At 41.8% G+C, this 21,309-nt stretch overlaps 2 protein-coding genes across 9 annotated transcripts in view; one reads left to right on the top strand and one right to left on the bottom strand.

Annotated features, from left to right (window-relative positions):
* The window catches only part of col14a1b (collagen, type XIV, alpha 1b), a 134,163-nt gene extending 113,115 nt beyond the window's left edge, over nt 1–21,048 (top strand). For 3 of the 8 annotated variants that reach the window (XM_079175961.1, XM_079175966.1, XM_079175967.1), the window contains 11 exons: nt 7,097–7,192; nt 7,415–7,468; nt 9,075–9,128; nt 9,942–9,995; nt 10,495–10,566; nt 12,683–12,718; nt 13,793–13,859; nt 14,451–14,639; nt 14,772–14,849; nt 14,936–15,091; nt 19,410–21,048. In XM_079175961.1, the coding sequence (XP_079032087.1) occupies nt 7,097–7,192; nt 7,415–7,468; nt 9,075–9,128; nt 9,942–9,995; nt 10,495–10,566; nt 12,683–12,718; nt 13,793–13,859; nt 14,451–14,639; nt 14,772–14,849; nt 14,936–15,091; nt 19,410–19,699 (1,146 nt within the window). In that variant the 3' untranslated portion in view covers nt 19,700–21,048. Of the gene's footprint in view, nt 1–7,096; nt 7,193–7,414; nt 7,469–9,074; nt 9,129–9,941; nt 9,996–10,494; nt 10,567–12,682; nt 12,719–13,792; nt 13,860–14,450; nt 14,640–14,771; nt 14,850–14,935; nt 15,092–16,974 lie in introns of all 8 variants that reach the window. The other 5 variants (XR_013767449.1, XM_079175962.1, XM_079175964.1 and 2 more) reach the window with 5 other exon arrangements.
* LOC306708365 (C-type lectin domain family 12 member B-like) lies at nt 1,660–6,329 on the bottom strand (the record flags this gene model as incomplete). The annotated part of the gene is made up of 6 exons (XM_079176197.1): nt 1,660–1,798; nt 2,340–2,452; nt 3,682–3,815; nt 4,676–4,780; nt 4,872–4,991; nt 6,173–6,329. 6 exons carry the CDS (start codon nt 6,327–6,329, stop codon nt 1,660–1,662), a joined length of 768 nt encoding a protein of 255 aa, XP_079032323.1.
* Nucleotides 21,049–21,309: the final 261 nt, after the last annotated feature.

Below are 21,309 nucleotides of genomic sequence, written 5' to 3' on the forward strand. Positions count from 1 at the left end.
ACACCAGCAGTAAGAACAGCCCATACACAGCCGTCACCACTGCAGCCTAACCAGAGACTCAGTAAGCTCCCCCCTGGTCTTCAGGTGCTACTTGTGGTGGGTACTTGCGCACTAAAACCCGCAGGCCCGGTAAAGCAACCAGGAACTGGCCGCCCACCTGCAGCCTCGGACGTGCCCCCGAGAAACCCCCCCAACGAACTCCAAAGGGAATCCGCTCTTCAACCTACAGGGACAGACCAGCAGCAATTTACTCACAAAACACTCCTCAGGAACACCGATCACGAAGGCTGCTCACAATAACCAAAGAACTCACTCAACTCGTCCACGTCTCCCAAACTACCGGACTGAACCGCTCTCACCAAACGAGGTGCACCTGGCTACTACCGATCCTAAAACGGTCTCTGCGCATCAAGTCAATTGCAAACAGCAGAACCAACTTCAGCATACGAATTTAAATATGTTACCTGATCAATGAAGTTAGGACGAGCCCCCACATGTTACGACCCGGCTCCAAGGCTGCAACATCAGGGAGACGAGACGAGCGATAAAAGGAATAAATAGACATTTATTTAACGAACAAATAACCAAACTAAACTAAAACAAACAACCAAAGAATCCATCAAATGAAGCAGCTGGAGGGGAGCGCTGCCACGTTCAGGTGGTGCATCTTCATAGCTGCCGCCTCCAGCGGGCTCAGGCGGGGCTCGTTAGCTGCCCATCAACATCCTGGAAGACAGCAGGCAGCCAACAGGACACAGAACCCTCGTGGATGGGAGGGGTCGTCACAGTAACTTCATGTTTTTATTAGTGCGTAGTCTCCTGAAGCTAAGAACCGTTGTGTTTTTCGTTAGCTTAGAATGAGACGTTTGTATCTACGTACGGTCCTCTCCGTGTTCCTACGGAGGCCCAGAAGTGACAAAACCAAACACAAAAACAACAACACACACAAACCGTAGTTGTCCACATGCTTGTGAAAGGGAGGAGTGAGAGGAGGCCACTACATCCGACACACTGCTCCTTTAAAATGTGACAAAGGCTTCAGTAAAAGTCAAGCATCACGTACTTTTGTCTGGCAGATTGTCCTGAGAATGGTTTTGGTAGCACCCTACCACCATTGAGCCGAACCCTGAAGCGCTACCGGTACGTCTGTGTTCAGTCGAGGGTTAAGGGAGGAACATTTAGGTCTGGACTGTGCGTGAAGGCTCTGCAGGACGGTTGCGGCGCTTCGTCCTCTGCATTGTGGAGTTTGGTTTCTGGCGTTTTGCCGATTACACTCGTTCTCTTCTTCACAGATCGTTTAGTTTAAATAATAATGCAACGAGCAGCACGTTGACCACAAACACCTTTCTGCATGACCGTAGTTTGCTTGATGGCCACGGTGCCACACGCCAGAATAAACAAAGCGTAATGAGGCGTATAACTTTTGTTTATTAAATGCCACAGAAAAACACAAAAAACAACACATATCCACGATCACTGATGAATCTGCAGCTGATATCATAAAACGGGAGCGGCCGTATCGATCCCCACTGACTAATGTGGTGCAGTTCCTTTTCTCTGAGGTTCCTTAATTATGTCGTTTATTTTATTAAGTGAGGGAATAAAGAACTTTTGGACAGTTGAGGGAGAAATGCATCAAGTCAACATCACATTTACATGTTAGAGTTGATTGATCTGTTTCTCACAGATCCATCGTTTGGATCCATTGTTGGTTTGTCCCCAATTTCCTTCCGGATGAATAAATGCTCTGGACCTGGAACCATCATCAGGGTTTACGTTCACGCCGGTCTTCCAGGCCCTGTAGAACAAACACTGTGTTGTTGAACAAAACTCATTATTTATATAAAGATAAAGTTATTGTGCTTCGATACTCTGATCAAATAGATTCAGGACTAACGATCCTTTTGATCTTCTTATGTACTTTCTTTATGTCGTTTAGCTTTATGTACACCAACATTTCATGAGATTTATTTATATTTAAATTCTAAAGTCAAGAAGATTTTTCCCCTTATGTCCCTGCTTTGAAGAGAGCAGCCCAGAGGAGGATGTGGTCGAGCAGTAAAATACAAGTTCAGTATGTGAAGCACGAATCATTTCAAACGTCTTCCTTCAGATTCAGATTGTTTCAGAGAACAAACGGACTGAAAACAAAGTTCATCTCACACTTCATGATGCTCAAAACCATGGGGGGAACAGTTCTTTGATTATCTGTAAGAGCTAATAAAACATTTAAAAACACATTTCAACATACTTACATTATTTGAAAACATGATTATTTAAATATTTATTATTATTTTATATTAAATAAATATTCTAAAAATAAAATAAAATGTTCTCACCGATATCCTGATGTTGATCCGTCCGCCCATTCCCAGCTGTTGGGCGGAAAACTGCTCGCTGGCCTCAGACCGATCCAGGAAGCTTCAGGTTTACTCAGCTCGCTGACAAAATCCTGAAAATATAGCAAAAAAATGAATACACGAGTATTTCAGTCGTAGTAAATACGTGTCATGTTTTGACCATCTCTAAATAATGGAAATCTTTCTATGGCGAGGCAGGAAAAGCTACAAACATTTTGTAATAAATCAATTTAATTTGAAGTAAAATAACATTAAATAATAACAAAGACATGTCGCACGTGCACAGGCATGTTGCACAGACATGTTACACATTCACAGACATGTTGCACGTTCACAGACATGTTGCACGTGCACAGACATGTTGCACGTTCACAGACATGTTGCACGTTCACAGACATGTTGCACGTGCACAGACATGTTACACGTTCACAGACATGTTGCACGTGCACAGACATGTTGCACGTGCACAGACATGTTGCACGTGCACAGACATGTTGCACGTGCACAGACATGTTGCACGTGCACAGACATGTTGCACGTTCAGACATGTTGCACGTGCACAGACATGTTGCACGTTCACAGACATGTTGCACGTTCACAGACATGTTGCACGTTCACAGACATGTTGCACGTGCACAGACATGTTGCACGTTCACAGACATGTTGCACGTGCACAGACATGTTGCACGTTCACAGACATGTTACACGTTCACAGACATGTTGCACGTGCACAGACATGTTGCACGTTCACAGACATGTTACACGTTCACAGACATGTTGCACAGGCATGCTGCACGTTCACAGACATGTTGCACGTTCACAGACATGTTACACGTTCACAGACATGTTGCACATTCACAGACATGTTGCACAGGCATGTTGCACGTTCACAGACAAGTTGCACGTTCACAGACATGTTGCACGTTCACAGACATGTTGCACGTGCACAGAAATGTTGCACGTTCACAGACATGTTGCACGTGCACAGACATGTTGCACGTTCACAGACATGTTACACGTTCACAGACATGTTGCACAGGCATGTTGCACGTTCACAGACATGTTGCACGTTCACAGACATGTTACACGTTCACAGACATGTTGGACATTCACAGACATGTTGCACAGGCATGTTGCACGTTCACAGACATGTTACACGTTCACAGACATGTTGCACAGGCATGTTGCACGTTCACAGACATGTTGCACGTTCACAGACATGTTGCACAGGCATGTTGCACGTGCACAGACATGTTGCACGTGCACAGACATGTTGCACGTGCACAGACATGTTGCTCAGACATGTTGCACAGACACTCACCTGTTCGTCTCTGCTGTTTATCACCACCAGATCTGCTCTTCTGTTCTGACAGTCTCTCCGGCTCTCTGTCCAGTTTTTCATCTCAGTAGATTTGTAGTAATAACTGCATTGAAATTTCTTCCATTCTGCATTCTCTGAAGTGTTTTAGTGACAGATTTTAAATCATTTAATGACAAATATATTGAGATTTAACACTAGAACCAGTAAAAATGTACCTGAGGCTGATCTCAGTTCTGTTCTCAGTCTGTGACTTTTCATAAAAGTGTGTTGTGTAGCACCGCTATCGTAGAATCCATATCAGACAAGTCAGCAGGGAGATAGTGACCAAAGCTTTTAATTACAACTTATGGGTCCATCACATGACGCCACGTGACCCAAAAACACTTTTACACATGAACTTACATTTTGAAAGAGACGTCTTTAACTCAGCTGATCGTTAACGAGTTTTAAACCCCTCCACAGTACGAACACTTGAAATAGCCCTTATTTAAATCATCAGGTCTTAAATGTTGTGAAATGTGCTAAAAGCTGAAGCCAGAGTTATTTTGCTTCCTCCGTTCATGTGAATGGACTGAGGTCTGGGAGGCGGGGCTAAAGGAAACCATAGTGCGCTCGTTTCGATGGGCGACCGTGGATGAGGACGATCTCCAAAAAAAGATCCGGGTTTTCATTTTATATTCTGAAGTTACACATTTCTCACTTCGTGAGCCGCTGAGCGACTTTCCTGTTAACGCCTCATGTGTGCTAAGTATTATGAAAATACATCAGGCATCAGACCTGCTCAGTGCTTTGAGTGAAGAGTCTGATGGGGGGAGGGTTTCAGGAGGGATGTGTCCTCTGTTGGTTCTGACTGAAAGGGACCACAACTATAGCACCTTGTTACACAGCCCTGTGTTGTAGAATGATGAATAAATAAACCGTGTACCTAGAAAACCAACGCATTCTAACAGCGAGGTTTACAGCGTCATGGCTGTTCTTTTAAAACATTTCTCACCTGTGATGTTCCTCTGCGTCTGGTTTTTGCTCAGGTCGTCGTATTTGGTCTGCAGCTCGTTGTTCCTCTCGCTAAGCTCGTTGATCTCCAAAGTGATGAAAACATCTGGTGAGAAGATACAGTGCAGTGATGTGAAATCCAGGTTTTTTGTGTGGACTTTTAAGACATGACATCATAATAAAGACGAGGTCCTCACGGCGTTGGGACAGGACGATGACTGTAACTCCCAGCAGGACGCAGAGTAAACCCAGAACCAGCACAGCAGCTCTGAGACGGTTCCTTTGGACATCTGGAGGATGCTTCTGAGTGTTTGCTCCTGCAGAAGGCAAACGAAGAACACAATCTGATTAAGCATGTTGAGCCTTTCCTCCTTCAGGACAGAGCGAATAAGAATAAAGACCAACAAGGATTCATTTTATAAACCTGATTAAATTAAACTTTAAATTATGTCGCACCAAAAATTAAAAACCTGATCCAGTGTGAACTTTAAATTTACACTTGAGGAGGTTTAACTTTTAAAAAAGCTGCTTTTTTTTTTAGATGGATTGAACAAAATAATTAAGATCCTTAAAGAAAGTTAATGGACCGACTTAGTTGAGTTTTAAGTTGCTGCGGCTGAGTTTCTCTCCAGAAACCGGTTCAGCAATGAAACAGCAAGATGAAATCAAAAGTCTGTTTGTTCTTTAGTGTGAAAAAGTGTTGTTTTTATCGTCTCTTATTTGTCCATGTTGCTCCTTTAATTCAGCCAACAAGTTTAAAAAAGGGCCTTTTAGCCCGATAAGCCACGCCCCCAAATGTAAAATGTAAACGACAGGAAACGACCTCAGACTGACAAACATCTGATCGTTATCACTTCCTCAGCATGAAAACTGAACATTACTACTTGAGCGGAGAGCAATTTACTAGTTTTACACCAATAGAATAAAACACAAGGCGCACGTTAATAAACATTTATTAAACCACAACTGTAAAACTATTTTACATTTTAGTCTTGGCCGTTTCACAAAGGTTATTACTGAATTTTAAGTATTTGTTTTGCACACATTTCTGTTCTCCACTGCATCATGTGAACACATTGAAAGGTTTGCACACTGGTGTCGTAGATGTGCTGGATTCTGTTGTTTTCTCACTGAATACATACGACAGAACGAGATGACAGTAGAAAACGTTTGTGGCTCAGTGGAGAGCAACATTTAGTCCACATGTGCACTAAAATGCAGATAAAAAGCTAGCAACTAATAAAGAGTAATTATTAGAATAAGAGTCAAAATTGAATTCGAATTCAAAGATAAAATAGTAAATTATAAATTAAATGCTCAAGTGTGTATTGATCCTGTGTGAAGGTGGTTAAATGTACACTAACAGTTGAGAGCAAATATCCTGATAATAAATATTCTTATAATCACTTCACATTTACAGCCGAGCCTCTTATGTTAATATCCTGTTTCCGTTGTTTCTTGTCTATTATCTAGGATGTGATTCGAGGTGTTTAAATACCTTTTTCCGGTGTTAAAACTCGGCTGTGTGTGAAAGTGTCCACGCTGTCGTAGATGTCCACCAGTCTCTCAACTCGCTGTCCTCTTTCCTCTCCGGCTTCTTTGCAGAACTTCACGTTCACGGTCAAATTTGGGTCTTCGTAAATGTTCGAAGCCATTTTTGCTTCACGAGACAACTGAGAAGTCTCAGTGTCCGATTTCTTTAAGTTTCCCGTTGCTGTCGGTTTTCTGCGTCTCTCTGCTCGTCAGAAGGACAATTTTTTCAATCATCTTTTGATCTCATAACATCGTAATAAACACGTTTGACAGCTGCTATCAGAGGTGTGACATGTGATCTGTAGTTCGTCTGCTAAAAAAAGCACCTACAAGTGTCCGCAGAATTAGGATTGTTCAGAGATAAGGACGTCTAAAAAATCAGACAGAAGAGACGTAAACATTTAATCAAAAAGCAGCAGCATCAAGTGAGAGAATACAAACACTGAGTCATCACACACAGAACTTAATCAGAAAAGATTGTTTTTAACATCCTGAAGCCATGTGGACTTTGACTTGAATGTTTCCTGCGGACTGATTCTGTTATCGTCAGTACCGTGACGAGATGAAATGAAGGAAGCCTGTAGAGATAAGACTCTCTCTCTCTTTAGCTCGCGGACCACTAATCTGTAAAGTTGCAATTCTTATTCTAGTGACCTTTATTTTTGTCATTTTTAGTCTTGCAAAATTCTATTTTATATCCGTGACGTTTTGATCTTCCTCTGTGAGGCACTTTGGGCTGATTGTTAGTGTGAAAGGTTCTATATGAATAAAGTGTTGAACCGTTGAGGTTAGCCAATCAGCAGCAAGTCTTTAGGTCGGTGTCGTCCTCTCAGGTTTAAACAAGCCGAAACACGTCTTTAACACGTTCTCTGCCTCCGTCTGTCTCCAGGGCCCGACTGGTCCAGTAGGTGATGCAGGTGTACCAGGACCTCAGGGACCCCAAGGACTACAGGGACACAGTGGACGCTCCATCATAGGACCCCCAGTAAGACTAACACACACCCGGTTCTCAGTCTCCCACTCGAATAGATAACTTGGACTTTCTCCATTTATTTCTATATGCTTTTATTTTGAAAATAAATGTTCATGTTTGCTATTCATAGTCATTTTTTACAGATGCCATTCAAAATCTAAATATGTGAAAAACACAGTATTTTTTTATATAATATCCGTACAATCAGAAAAAAGGTATATTTTTTATCTGCAGGGAGGTCAAGGAGAGCAAGGACAGAAAGGTGAAGCTGGACAACAAGGAACGCAGGTGAGAAAAAACTCAACGTGAATCCAACATTCAGATTTCCTCTTTGTTTCCCTCTCAGGTTTATCGCTTCTGGGTTTCGTCTACATACATGTGAATATTGTACTTTTAATTGTGAATCTTTATCAAATCAGGCTCATGTTAATAAGGCACCAGATGTCTACGGTCACTACATCAGGACCAAACTCGTTGATGTAGAATTCAGATTTCCACCTTGTTTGGGGCTGGAGGCGAGCCGGTACTCGGTAGAATTGTATTTTGAGGCGTTTTAGCCGGTTAGTGGCAGAACGTTGGGCAGTTTTCTGTTTCACAAAGGTCTGTCGCTTGAAAAGAGGCTCCCACAAGTAATTACGGCTCCACAGTAAATTACGACTAATATGACCTTTTGGAAGCAAATAGTTGTCAGATTTTTAATAATGGTGCCATTTGCAAAAGGTTGATTTCTCTTGTTTGAATCTATTTCTGTTCCCTGAGTTTGTGACACCACAGCTGGATTCAACCTCAGCGTTCACAGGAATGTTTTCTGCTGTTTTTGTTGTTGCCATGTTTGCCTTCAGAGTTGATCGTACAGGAAGCAATGCAACAAAGATCCCCAGCTGGAATCTAAGCAGGGACATTGTAGTTATGCAGAGTTTCCATGCGTCCTGGAAAATTAAAGGAAAATGTAATGCCCTGGAATATTATTTCAACATTCTCCTGTTTTTCAAAGATCAGAGATCCCAAAACGGATAACAAAGCCATCTGAGAGGGCGAAGTTATGTTCAGCATCATATTCAAAAGGTTTATGGACCAGCGTTACCATTACGTGACCTATGTAACTATGCTACGTTACTTACGCAATGTAGTAACGCTACATAGCTTTACTACGTTACGTATGCATGTCATGTGACCTATGCAACTATGCTACATTACGTGAGCTACATTACGTAGGCGACATAGTAACGTTGTATTGCCTAAGCTACGTTATAGCTACGTAGTAACGTAACATAGCATTACTACGTTACTATGTTGCCATAATGTACTATTGCTATGTAACCTTATGTTAACAACATTACGTAAGCGACATAGTAACGTTACACAACATTGCAAAGTTAAGTACGCAACGTAGTAAGGGTACGTCATGTCATGTGACCTATCTAAATATGCTAATTTACGTAAGCTATGTTAGGTAAGCTACGTTATAGCTACGTAGTAACGTAACATAGCGTTACTACGTTGCCATAATATAGCGTCAACCTTACTGAACCAACATAACTGTGCTACGTTACGTAAGCAACGTAGTAACGTTACATAGCGTTGCTATTTTACATACGAAACGTAGTAACGGTATGTAGCGTTACGTAACATAACTTACGTAACTTTATGCAATGTTACGCAACTTAGAATAAGTTGATGTTTACTGTTTACGTAGTTTGACGTATACGAGGAGTTGGGAGTGACAGAGCGGCTGTCATTTCACTTTCACAGTGCTGCTGTTCAACCAGTCACATGTGACAAGTTTATATACATATATACACATATATATGTGTATATATATATATAGATGGTATTTATTACGTGTGTAGATTCGGAGTTTAGATGTGAATGTGACTCTTGGTGTTTTTTTCAGGGAATAGCTGGCAGACCTGGAGGTCCAGGCAGAGACGGACCAGCAGGATCTAGAGTGAGTCTGGGGGGGTCTCGGGGGTCCGAGACGCCTTGATTGACCCTTCAAAAATTGAAACCTCTCTTTAGATATTAATTTAATTTTCAATAAATGAAAACATTAAACCCCAATTTTAACTGTAATCCGCCCGAATCAACTTTAAACGTTCACGTACAGGAGATTTAACTCTGAAGAAAGTTCAGGGACAGACGCAACCCAGTTGAGTTTTATGATGCTGCTGAATTTCTGTTTAATTTAACTTTAACTCACTTTTTAGTGTGCTAGCTGGCAAACAACGCAGCGCTTTGTTACTGAATTCATAGGGGACCAGCCAGCATCATATCCATTAATCTCTATTTAAATCTGGTTTAACAATGATTTACTGAACAGAGATTAGTTTTTAAACCTGGATTTCATCATTTTAAACCTAGAAGTTAAACAAGAACTCAGACTTAATCTTAGATTAAACGAGTCCTTGTTTAGCACAACGGCTGCAGTAAACAACTTGTTTGCCGAGTCCAGTATTTCACATTGTACTAAGTCGTTAGTAGTAGTATTACACTTTGGATATTACAAGTGGAATCATGTATTACTTCCCTCTACAACTACTACTGTTGTATACTGCACCACTACTGTCCTTCTATCAGCTGTACTGATACTACGAGCGCTAACTATATTTCTACTACAGCTACTTCTACACATACTACTTCTCCCACCAATGACTTTTAACACATTTCAGAACCTATTTAGAAACTCCTCGACGAGCCGAGCGATGAAACCACCAGAAGGAGCGTCTTCCTAAATACTCCTTGTTTGTTGTCTCCTCCACAGGGACTGACGGGTAAAGACGGGCCGCCGGGCAGACCGGGTCCCTCAGGAACCATCGTGAGTGCAGCTTTTAAATGTCGACTTTGTTCGTCTGTTGTGTTTGTGATTCTCCTTCTGGACTCCTGAAGGTTGATTTTAATTGGAGCTGTGACTGGAGGAGATAATTATGCAGCTTCTGGGACGTTTTATTTCTTCCAGGTAAAGACGCTTAAAGTTGAGCAGTAAACGGGAGCGAGAGCAGACTCTACGCCGTCTCCGTGTTGTTTTTTAAACATCGCACTGATCCAACGGCACATTCCTGTAAAAATCACCTTAAAGCCACGTTTTGCTTCCCAAAGCTGCAGAATCAATCGAGAATCAAGCTCCGGAAAGGGTTTTATTTTTAGACACGTTGATTTAGAAACCGTATAAATTCATATTAAATGTGGGCTTTTATTCTGTTCCCTGTTGTAACAGTTCACTGAAGCCTTTGTACTGAAACACACGACCTTTAACATCATATTTACACGTTTTAGCTTCTTTATTTAAAGTCGACTCTGATTCTGTGTCTCCTCAGGGGACGCCAGGAGGGCCGGGGGCCCAGGGCAACACGGGCCCTTCAGGGAAACCGGGAGATCTGGGACCACCGGTGAGTCGACTCGTCCACCTGTAAAGAAGGAAAACACACCTCACCTCTCTGACAGAACGCTGCTCACACACACAAAATAAGGAAGTCACGTCAGTCAGGCTTAACAGAGACAAACACACACAAAGAGAGTGTGTGTGTGTGTGTGTGTGTGTGTGTGTGTGTGTGTGTGTGTGTGTGTGTGTGTGTGTCGGAAGGCTTAACAGCTTCCTGTCCGGTCTGAAGGTCCACGAGTCTGTCAGTCACACACACACACACACACACACACACACACACACACACTTCCTTTGACTGTTTTCCTAATACCGCTCACTCAACAAAGAAAGACCAACCGATGAGGACAGATCCTCTCTTCCTGTCTCTTCTTCCTCTGTGAACACTTTGTCAACAGGACGAATAGTTTGAACTCATCTTAGTTTCCAGGTTTGTACATCAACTATAATAATAATCTTTAATGCGTGGGGGAAGTTCTCATTCAGAAGCGGTGCAGTAAACGGTTTAACTCCGTTAACTAACTTAAAGTTATAATAAACAAACACGCAAGAGAGAAGAGAAAACGCCGATGGGTGATGTTTAAAACATAGAAATCAATATTACAAATGATATTATCAAGTCTAAACTAAACGAATGACTCAAAAGAAAAGGCTCACATCAAATCAGAGGATATTTATTTATTTATTCATCAAATATTTCATTTTATTAGTTGAAAAACGAGTAAACAGCTTATTATAAATCTCATCTTGTGGGGAAAGAGCCTGGAGTACAAAGTATAAAATAAATACCCATCGTTGACATCATTTTCACGGTAACACGATATGTTCCAGCAAAGCGCCGTCCCGTTGGTATTTACACCATCTCGAGCCCTCACAGCCTCTCGCACTCGACCAGCGACCAGGCGGCGTCAGTGAGTCCCTGGGGGTTCAGGGTTTGAGGCCTTAGGGGGGTCATTAGCACTGGAGGAGCGGGAACACAACCAGGAAGTGGTGACGGGCACAGAACTACACATCCTACTGCTGCATGTGCATGAAAGAATAACCCCACAACTAACAGGTCATCCCGTGGGAGAGTCCATTCATCAAGTCTGATTGTTTAAATGTATGAGAAGAAGTCTTTTTATCACATTGTTTCTGTACGAGAGCCGCGCTCTGCTTTGACATTTATTCCCTGATTAAACGAAACGCTCGCAGACAGTGAATCACACGTAAACCGCACGGACGAAGAACAAGTGAGATTCAGTGGGAGGCGAAAACAAACCGATGATGAACTTCTGCTGACAAAGAACGACGTTGTGAAGCATGTAATTACTGCTGCGTGGGTGGACGGCAGAGAGCCTCAGCTAACTACCACACGCTGTCGATTACAGGTTTGATGTGAACTTATCAGAGTAAAATTAAAGAGTTCAGGTTTTAGAAAATACACAGTTTGAACAAAGAATCTTTTTTTTTTTACGATGACTCAAAGAAAAGTTAAAAGTTTAACAAGTTCAGATTCTGTCTGGTGAAGGAAACACATTTCTCAAACTAATGTTTAATTTAAATGTGGTGTCTTATACTCAGACTAACTTTTATTTAGATAAAGTCTGAATCCAGACTTTAGTCCGTGTTCTACATGTGTTTACTGGGTTCTACTGAGCAAAGTAACTTGAATTGATCCCGGCAAAACTTTATTTCACCTTTCCTTCGGTCATAAACATCAGAGAGAAAACGATTAAGATCAGATTTAGGAAATTGCTTTATTTTTTATTTTGTTCTCTCAGGGCTTCCGTACTAGATAATGCAACTTGATTCAACACATTTTACTGCTGCGGTTACAAATTAAGACAAAGTCAACGATGGAAAAAAACTAAAAGTTAATAATTGTCAGTCTTAAAAGCAAATAGTCATTAAAATCCACAGTTCCCTCCTCGTTCTAGAGGTAAGAAAACATTGCAGTTAATCAGAGAGACTCAACAAGACGGGAGAAACAAAGTAATCCAGACTTGTAAGAGGATTTGTGAGCTAGAGAATCATTTAAACGTCCACGAATGTACAACGTTCCGTAACATCTGAAGCCGTTAAACTTCACAGGTTTGTTCCTGGTCTGTTTTGATCCTCTTCTCATTGATTCTTCTCTGTTGCAGGGTGTTCCTGGAGGCAAAGGGGAGAGAGGTGAACGGGTAAGTGGTGCCTTTTATTCAAAGATGGAAATAATGAATGACTAAAGTTACTCCGCTCTTTTACTCGCCAGCAATGTGGGTTAAAAACCTAAAACGACTCGCAGGTTGTTGAGCCGAGCGTCAGTGCTCGTTTTTACAACATTCCCTTTAAAGGTTTATTCAGGTAGAAATGTAAAAAAAAGACAAATAAAGTCAATGGGAAGACAAAAATGGAGGCAAACAGACAATTATTCAGTCAGGGTGACTCAAACTGAGAAGTGTCTGCTCGAGTTTTAATTTCACTAAACAAGTTATCTTTAGTTCGATGTTAACTGCTCTAAATAGAGTTCAGGTTAATGTGTTGTAACATGAAGATTTGTTCTGTCAGACGGGGAACTTGCTCACTGGCTGTTTGTCCGACACCAAGTCGGGGTAAACGTGAAATATCTTAAATAAAAACTATAAAAATAGAACACCAGTGGAACACATATTGGACTGTTTTCCGTGGTCATTTGACTGGTACAGAAGACACTTGTTTTATTGCAATTGTTAACGCGATTGTTGTTAGTTGTTATGGGGACAACACGCGTCAATAAAGGCTGTAAAATGTTGCCGCAGCTCGTCGGGATGAGAGCGAACGTAACTTCGGAGACGGATGGCCGGCTAGTTAGCTAAGTAGCTAACGTTAGCTTGTCCTTCTCCGGAGCAGAGACGAGTGTTAACGAGCTAGCTAGCTAGCTAAGTTGTAATCCATTGATTGACTCTCTTGTAGAGTTTCACATGTTCATGCTAACATCTCAAGACTTTACCCAACATCTTTAATGACCCTTTGCTGTTTACACCTTCTTTTATTTTCTCCCGTACGCCGCCATTTTGTCTCTTCCCCATGATGCATTGCGCGACAGTCCATCAAAGTCGGTCTTACATTAGTCGCTTTGCTTTAAAGAGCTTTATGCAACAGGTACATTTAAGTGTCAAATCTCACTCAGACTTGTATTTAAGACAAAGACTATAGGTGTGTTTTTATACAACCAAACACAATACATATAAAAGTATGATACAAATATGAATATAGTTCTGCTCGTGTGTCTCCAGGGTGACCTCCAGTCAACGTCATCAGTTCAAGCCATCGCCAGGCAGGTCTGTGAGCAGCTGATTCAGAGTGAGTCAAAACACCTCCTGTACGTTGAGTCCGAGGGACCTGAGACCTGGTTTTAGGGTCACGGTTAGGATGTGGTTCTGGTTAGTGTCAGTAGCTAAAGGATGCATCTTCAGCGTGGACGGATTAAGAGACAGCGGTCCCCTGGACGTAGACGTGCAACAAGTCCCACCACCTTTTCTACAGGAGATAGATTGTTGTTTGTGTCTCTTTGTGTTCGTTTTATTTTCTTTGTGGTTATTTTTTGTGTCTCTTTGTGGTTATTTTGTGTCTCTTTGTGGTTGTTTTGTGTCTCTTTGTGGTTGTTTTGTGTCTCTTTGTTGTTGTTTGTGTCTTTGTGGTTATTTTGTGTCTCTTTGTGGTTATTTTGTGTCTCTTTGTGGTTGTTTTGTGTCTCTTTGTGGTTGTTTTGTGTCTCTTTGTGGTCATTTTGTTCCTTTTCAGTTGTTGTGAGTCTTAGCGTGTCTCTTTGCAGCTGTTTTGCTTCTCTAGTTGAGTCAGTGAGGAGCTTCTCAGGTGTAGAAATAAGGTTTGTGACGGAATATTTAATCCGGTTTAACTTTGGAAACACGTCCCCTTTTCTTCTGTTTTCAGGCCACATGGAACGCTACAACTCCATCCTGAACCACGTGCCCAGTCCACCGGTGTCCATCCGCACGGTGCCAGGACCCCCAGGAGAGCCTGGCAGACAGGGGACCCCGGGGACCCAGGGAGAACAGGGGCCCTCAGGAAGACCCGGCTTCCCCGGACAGAACGGACAGAACGGGCAGCCTGGAGAGAGAGGTAAAGGGCTGAACACATGGACTGAGTGGCACAGGTGGCGTCTACAAGGTTTCAGATGTTGATACTGAGGGATTAAAACTGTGTGTGTGTGTGTGTGTGTGTGTGTGTGTGTGTGTGTGTGTGTGTGTCCAGGTCAATTGGGAGAAAAGGGCGAGAAAGGACCTCAAGGCGTTGGAGTCCAAGGCCCCCGAGGACCTCCAGGACCCCCTGGTACATTGAACCACACCATTCACCAGAAGCTCTCAATCTGGTCCTCCAGATGTTTGTCTCACTAACTCCTCCTCCTCTCCTCTCAGGTGCCCAGGGGCAGGGCAGACCTGGCAGCCAGGGTTCATCGGGGCGACCGGGAAATCCTGGATCTCCCGGTCGGCCCGGAGTCCCCGGCACCGTCGGCTCCGCCGGGCCTCCGGGCTACTGCGACCAGAACTCCTGTGTGGGCTACAACGTTGGAGGTATGTAGGGTCCGTTAAATAAATAGGACTCAACTAGTTTGATCAAAAATGATTTCACAATAATAATAGTTTTTACTATATTCTCTGCTTGTTATTGACGAATCATTGAAGAAACTCTCCGTATAAGTGAAGTAATCGTATCTGGTCTCCTGCTAGACTGATGTGTAATCACAGCCACTGAGCGCCGAGGTTGTTATTAGAGCAACAGAACTTTCAAGTAATTTAATTAGAATCATAAATTACACACTTAGTATTCATGCCTTACTGTATGTAATTATGACACAAGTTATATCTAGAATAAAAACCTCCACCAGCTTGTTTAAGACACGTGGACGTTAAATGTAGAACTGAGCATGAAAAGCTTTTTAATGGCGAGAACTTTTTATTTTTGGATTGAAGGTCGTCGTTTAGATTTCTTTTCACGTTGAAAAGCTGCCGCCGAGTTAAACGGGCTGCACGTCACTGAACATTAAACTAATTAAATCAAAGTCAGGATGCAGGTTTGAAATGCATGAGGAATGAAATTCTGTTGTATGTAAATGTTTTTTAAAAATTTGATAAATTCAGCTTGTTTTTTTCCACTTCACCCAAAGCATTAAACAGATGAAGCCGTAAACATTTCTGAGAACAGAAGAAACCTGAACGATATTTGACTTTAGTTTGATTTGGTCTCAAAACCTCAGCAAGTAACATTAAAACAAGTGTACTTAGTGGGTAAATGTGTGTATTGTGACGTGGGTGGAGCAGCACTTTAAGCTGCATGTTTCCACAGCAAACATGCAGCGAGAGGAACGACTTGTTGACTGAACTCTGCATCTTCACACTTTATGACTTGACTTGTCTGTTCAGTCGCTCTGGGTTCAATGTAAAGATGCTGCATGGAGGCTTTTCTTCTTCATGTATTTCACTTTTAAATACTCCAGAACTCGGCACACGAGCAACAAATGGCAGCGTTTTGCATCTGCTGCGTGTTAATATCAGTAAACATCACAGAACTCTCACCCCGAACACAAAGCAGCACATGTGACTGTTTAATCCTTCGTGCATCACTTTAGAGCAGCGATTCCCAAAAACATGAAATAAATGAACAAAATTTCCTCCATAATCTTTTAACATTTATATCTGCAGTTCACCTTTAAGCCACACGAGGGAGCCCGAATGTTCATCTTGTTCTAATAATTGTACTTATAACGTTGAGTCTAATATAAACGGCTCAAACCCTCTAAATGTTTGTTGCCACTGCCGTTTTTTAATGAACCCCCCCCCAAAAAAAACACATGATTCTAGTATTATTTTGCTCCATGATTCAGCAGCGATGCCCCTAGTGGACACCAGGAGAATCACATGTATTTACCCCACAGGGCAAACATGAGAAAATGACTCAAATCTGCTGGAAAATAATACAACTTTGAAGTAGAGGCTTTAGATCAAAAGCCTGATATAATAGAATGATTGATTTCATGCATTGTGGTTCTAATGGGTTTAAGTGGGGACATGTTCGTCCTTCAGGGTCTGAGTGATACATATTATAGGAGCTTGAGGTTAAACTTCCAAAATGTATTTCATGTGCATCAACACAAACCAAATGTCCCTGGTGATGCACGAGGGTTAAACACTGCAGCGATATGATTCATTCTGACAGTTCCATACCTGAAGACAACCCCAGCATGAGTCCTCTTTACCTGTTAGATGCATGATTGTGTTAACCCTTGATGTACGTTGAGGTTAAAGGTCACACAGCAGCCTAAAAGCTGCTGCCTGCAGGGCCGTCATGTGAGTAACGTCTGCATGTTGTGATGTCTTTGTGTGTGTGTGTGTGTGTGTGTCCCGTCCGTCCGTCGTCGCCTCGTTCTTCAAACATCTTACGTCTTCTTAACCCTCAGCTCAGTATTTCAGTGACGACTGAAGCACCAGCGGAGGTTCTTTATCTTTATCTGCTGCAGAGGCTGCAAAACGCTGCCGGTGTCACATCGCGGGACTCTCTGCAGACACATGACGTGATGAACAGCCCCGCCTTAAAACGTTAATTATGAGACAGTTATGAAGTGGTGTACAGGCAAACACAACACGACAGGAATGACAGAAAATAATCTAAATTAAAGAAAGAATTAGAGATAATTAAAGAAATCGTTTCTCTTATTGGCCGTTCTCATCTCAACATTCACACTATTGTGTAATCAGTTCTTTACTTTTCAAAAGATAAAGCTGGTCTTATTGTTTATTCTGCTTAATTTATCCAACTTAAAGACCAAACTCGTCAATTTGTTCGTCCGTCTCTCAACGCTCTCGTTCGTGCGTGTTTCATGTTTGAGTCTTTTCGTGGGAAGAAGACTCCAGATATCAGCAGACGTCTTCTTTTAATCTTCCTCTCCTGACGTTTCCTTCTAGGTTATGATCATCCAGCGCCTCTACTTTAAACCACACGCTCCACTCACTCAATAAAAACTCCTGTAACATTCAAAAGAAACTCTTTAAAAGGTCCTAAAATTAATCTGCACGACAACTTGAAATGTTGCACGTTGTTTTAACCTTGCGTGTGTAGATACCTTTAATTAAAAAATACCACCTGAAAACCTTTAATTGTGACAATTTGAATGTGAATTCATTCCAATAGTGTATTATGTTCATTGAAGGTACAAATATATATGATTACAGAGCCGGGGCAGAGGGAATATTCCCAGAAAACAACTCAAAAAAAGCAAATTTACAATAAATAAATAAATCACAAACTTGAATATTCTGAGACTCTTAGGTCGTACGTTTGTGAAGGAGTCGCTTCACTTTGCATGAATGCATTAAACTCATCACACCACAGATTTATCCACCGCAGTAACATGAGCCCCGAGTGTGAGTCTGAATATTGTTGCTCCTGAAGTTCTTATTATTAGGTCCAGAAACAAGAATCAGCCTTTTCTTTCATGTTTATGATGTTCTTTTATGAGCAGAATGCTGAACATTATGAACATAATGCTGAACATTATGAACATTATGAGCAGAATGCTGAACATTATGAGCAGAATGCTGAACATTACGAACATAATGAACATTATGAACATTATGAGCAGAATGCTGAACATTATGAGCAGAATGCTGAACATTATGAGCAGAATGCTGAACATAATGAACATTATGAACATAATGCTGAACATTATGAGCAGAATGCTGAACATTATGAACATAATGCTGAACATAATGAACATTATGAACATAATGCTGAACATAATGCTGAACATTATGAACATAATGCTGAACATTATGAGCAGAATGCTGAACATTATGAACAGAATGCTGAACATTATGAACAGAATGCTGAACATTATGAACATAATGCTGAACATAATGAACATTATGAACATAATGCTGAACATAATGCTGAACATTATGAACATAATGCTGAACATTATGAGCAGAATGCTGAACATTATGAACAGAATGCTGAACATTATGAACAGAATGCTGAACATTATGAGCAGAATGCTGAACATTATGAACAGAATGCTGAACATTATGAACAGAATGCTGAACATTATGAACATAATGCTGAACATTGTGAACATTATGAGCAGAATGCTGAACATTATGAGCAGAATGCTGACAGTCTCAGTACTTTATTTTGCTCATCATGTTATCAGATAAATCCTAAATATTGCTGTTTCTGATGACCTCTGTGACAGGCGGCCTCTGAAGGACAAGAAGGTCCTGGAAGATACATAAACGTGTTTTCTGTGTTCTTTTATGAAAATAAATAAATACTAATATAATTAATATATTTTGCACTTGGTGTGATGACGTTGATCCAAAGTGAAGCGATGAGGTTCATTGATTTTGATTTTTAATCGGTACGTATAAGACTTTATAATTTCATAGAATATCCAAGTTGTTTCTTTATTATCCCTCCCCGGCTATGTCATTTAAAATATATTTATTTGACCTACAATGACCTCAATACGTCCTCTTAATTAATAAATAACAAATCTGATGATTGTTGAAACTTCGACACATTTGCACAAAATTAATCTCCCAACAAACTAGAACGTGTTTGTTAGTTTTGAACGTTTGATTTGCAGCTGTGAATCCTGAATTCATCTTTCCCTCTAAACTCTGCTTTCACTCCGTAACCCTGGTAACCCTGGTAACCCTGGTAACCCTGGTCCCTCTCATCCTCTTCCTGTCTCACTAACCCAATCAAACCCCCAACCCTCCGATCCAAAACGTTGCTTGCTGTGGTGGCGGCGGCCATCTTTGTTTTGGGCTGTCACTGACCCTCTGCCTGTGTGGCTGCTGCCTCGCTGCCCTCGCTGCCCGGTTTGGTTTGTAGAGGGTGAGGATGTCACTGACCGCGGCGCTGTCCCCGCAGTCCAACTGCCGCCCAACGTCTTCCAGAACTACGGCGAGGCCGAGGAGGACGACCCCTACCGCTACTACGAGCCCAACTACCCGGCGCCGCGGCCCGTGGCCCCCGACGACCCGGCGCTGCAGCAGGACGACATCGACGTGAGGTCCCCCGGCGTCCACCGCATCTCCCGGAGCCCGGAGGGCGAGGAAGGGAGAGTCGGGCCGAAGAGGAGGCTAAAGAGAGCGGCGAAGACGCCGCCTGGACTCATTTAACGAGGAGGAGCTGATCGGAGGCCGCTCGCTGTTTCTGATTGGGCGGTTTGGAGTTACGGACTAATCAACAAGTGCCTGATGTAGAGGATTTCTTACGGACATTGTAGAGGGGACGGGGGGAGGGGGGGCTTAGTTTTTGTCGTCGTCTCAAAATGGATTCAGCTTAACGTGTTTTTATATTTCTCGGTCCCGTCAGCGGGCTGGTCATCGGGTTGATTGGAGAAGCCGCTCCTGTTTCCAGCTGTTTGTCGTTTCCCTGGTTGGTTAAGTGCCTCCTGATCATCCCGCGAGAAGATTCTGGAAGAAATGTTAAAAATACAGAAACGCTGCAACAAAGCATCGATACGCAGACACGCGCAGGTTACAGCGAAGCAACGAGCAACGTCGCCACTCTTTGTGTCTTCATATATATACATATATACATACATACATACATACATACATACGTCTTTACTTATACTTTAAATGGTATGACTGCAGAGCTAACATCGTGACAAATGAAAAAGGTTCAACATTTGGATTTTATGCATCGATGGAAAATGAAAAAGGTTGAAGCTGTAACGGTGAACTGGTGTTTTTATATGATTGTTCATGTATCTGTCAGGGACGATGAAGAAATGATGATGAATTTAGATTTAAAGATAAAGATTTAGCGGCTAGCTCAACATTAATACGACTAAATAAACACTGATCTGATATGCATTTAAATTCCCAACTGGACACAAGATAAGGTTTCTTTTCTTTTATTGTTTTATTGTTTTAAAGGCTCCGAAACTCTTTAACCAAGAAGTTTCCATCTTCACTGCAAAAATACTGAAAAGCGTTTATTTATGTGAAGTTCTGCATGTTTCTCACGTGATGTTTTTCTCCTAAAGAGCCAGAGACACGTTGTACTGTCACACATAAGGATTCATTAGGTTTTGTCATTGTTACAGTATTAAACTCTGTGTCTGATGTAAAACAGAGTTATTATATTTCTGAGTAAATGTATTTTGGTTTATGTGTCATGTTTCTGCCTCCGTTTGTAACGTTTATTTTGACGCTCGCTTTGCTTTCATTTCTCACATTTTATGCAGAAACTGGAGTTTGATCTGAAGAGTGAAACTAAATGAAATGAATTCATTTAAACGTTTCTTTACTTTCATGGTCGGTTCCATAAAGAGTCCAGCTGTTCTTAGTTTATTAACCTCACTCTCTCTCTCTGAGCCAAATCCAAATATTCAAACACATTTTAAAGTGTTCCAAAGTTCCTGGAAATCTTTGAAAGAAATGCAGAAATCAAAGGAAGTAATTCATTTTTTACTCGGTATTGATTTTTCTCAAAACAATAAAACTGGAGTTCGACCGTTTGTTTCCTGTCGTGTGTTTTGTGTTAAACTGTCGCTCAGCAGGTGAAGTGACTCTGATTCATCTTCATCTGGGACTGAGCGGGAAGATGAAGACGAGTAGAAACCAGCTCAGGATCCAACAACACCACCAGCGCTCTGCTCTCATAGAAGCAGGAGTCACACAACGGGTTCTACAGCAGAACCTAGAACCTGAACCAACAAGAGAACCGTCTGCCTCCATCACCCGCCCTGCAGACAGGATGCTGCTGTGTGTGTGTGTGT

The sequence above is a fragment of the Pholis gunnellus genome (genome assembly GCF_910591455.1).
Source record: "Pholis gunnellus genome assembly, chromosome: 16".
Lineage (NCBI taxonomy): Eukaryota > Metazoa > Chordata > Actinopteri > Perciformes > Pholidae > Pholis > Pholis gunnellus.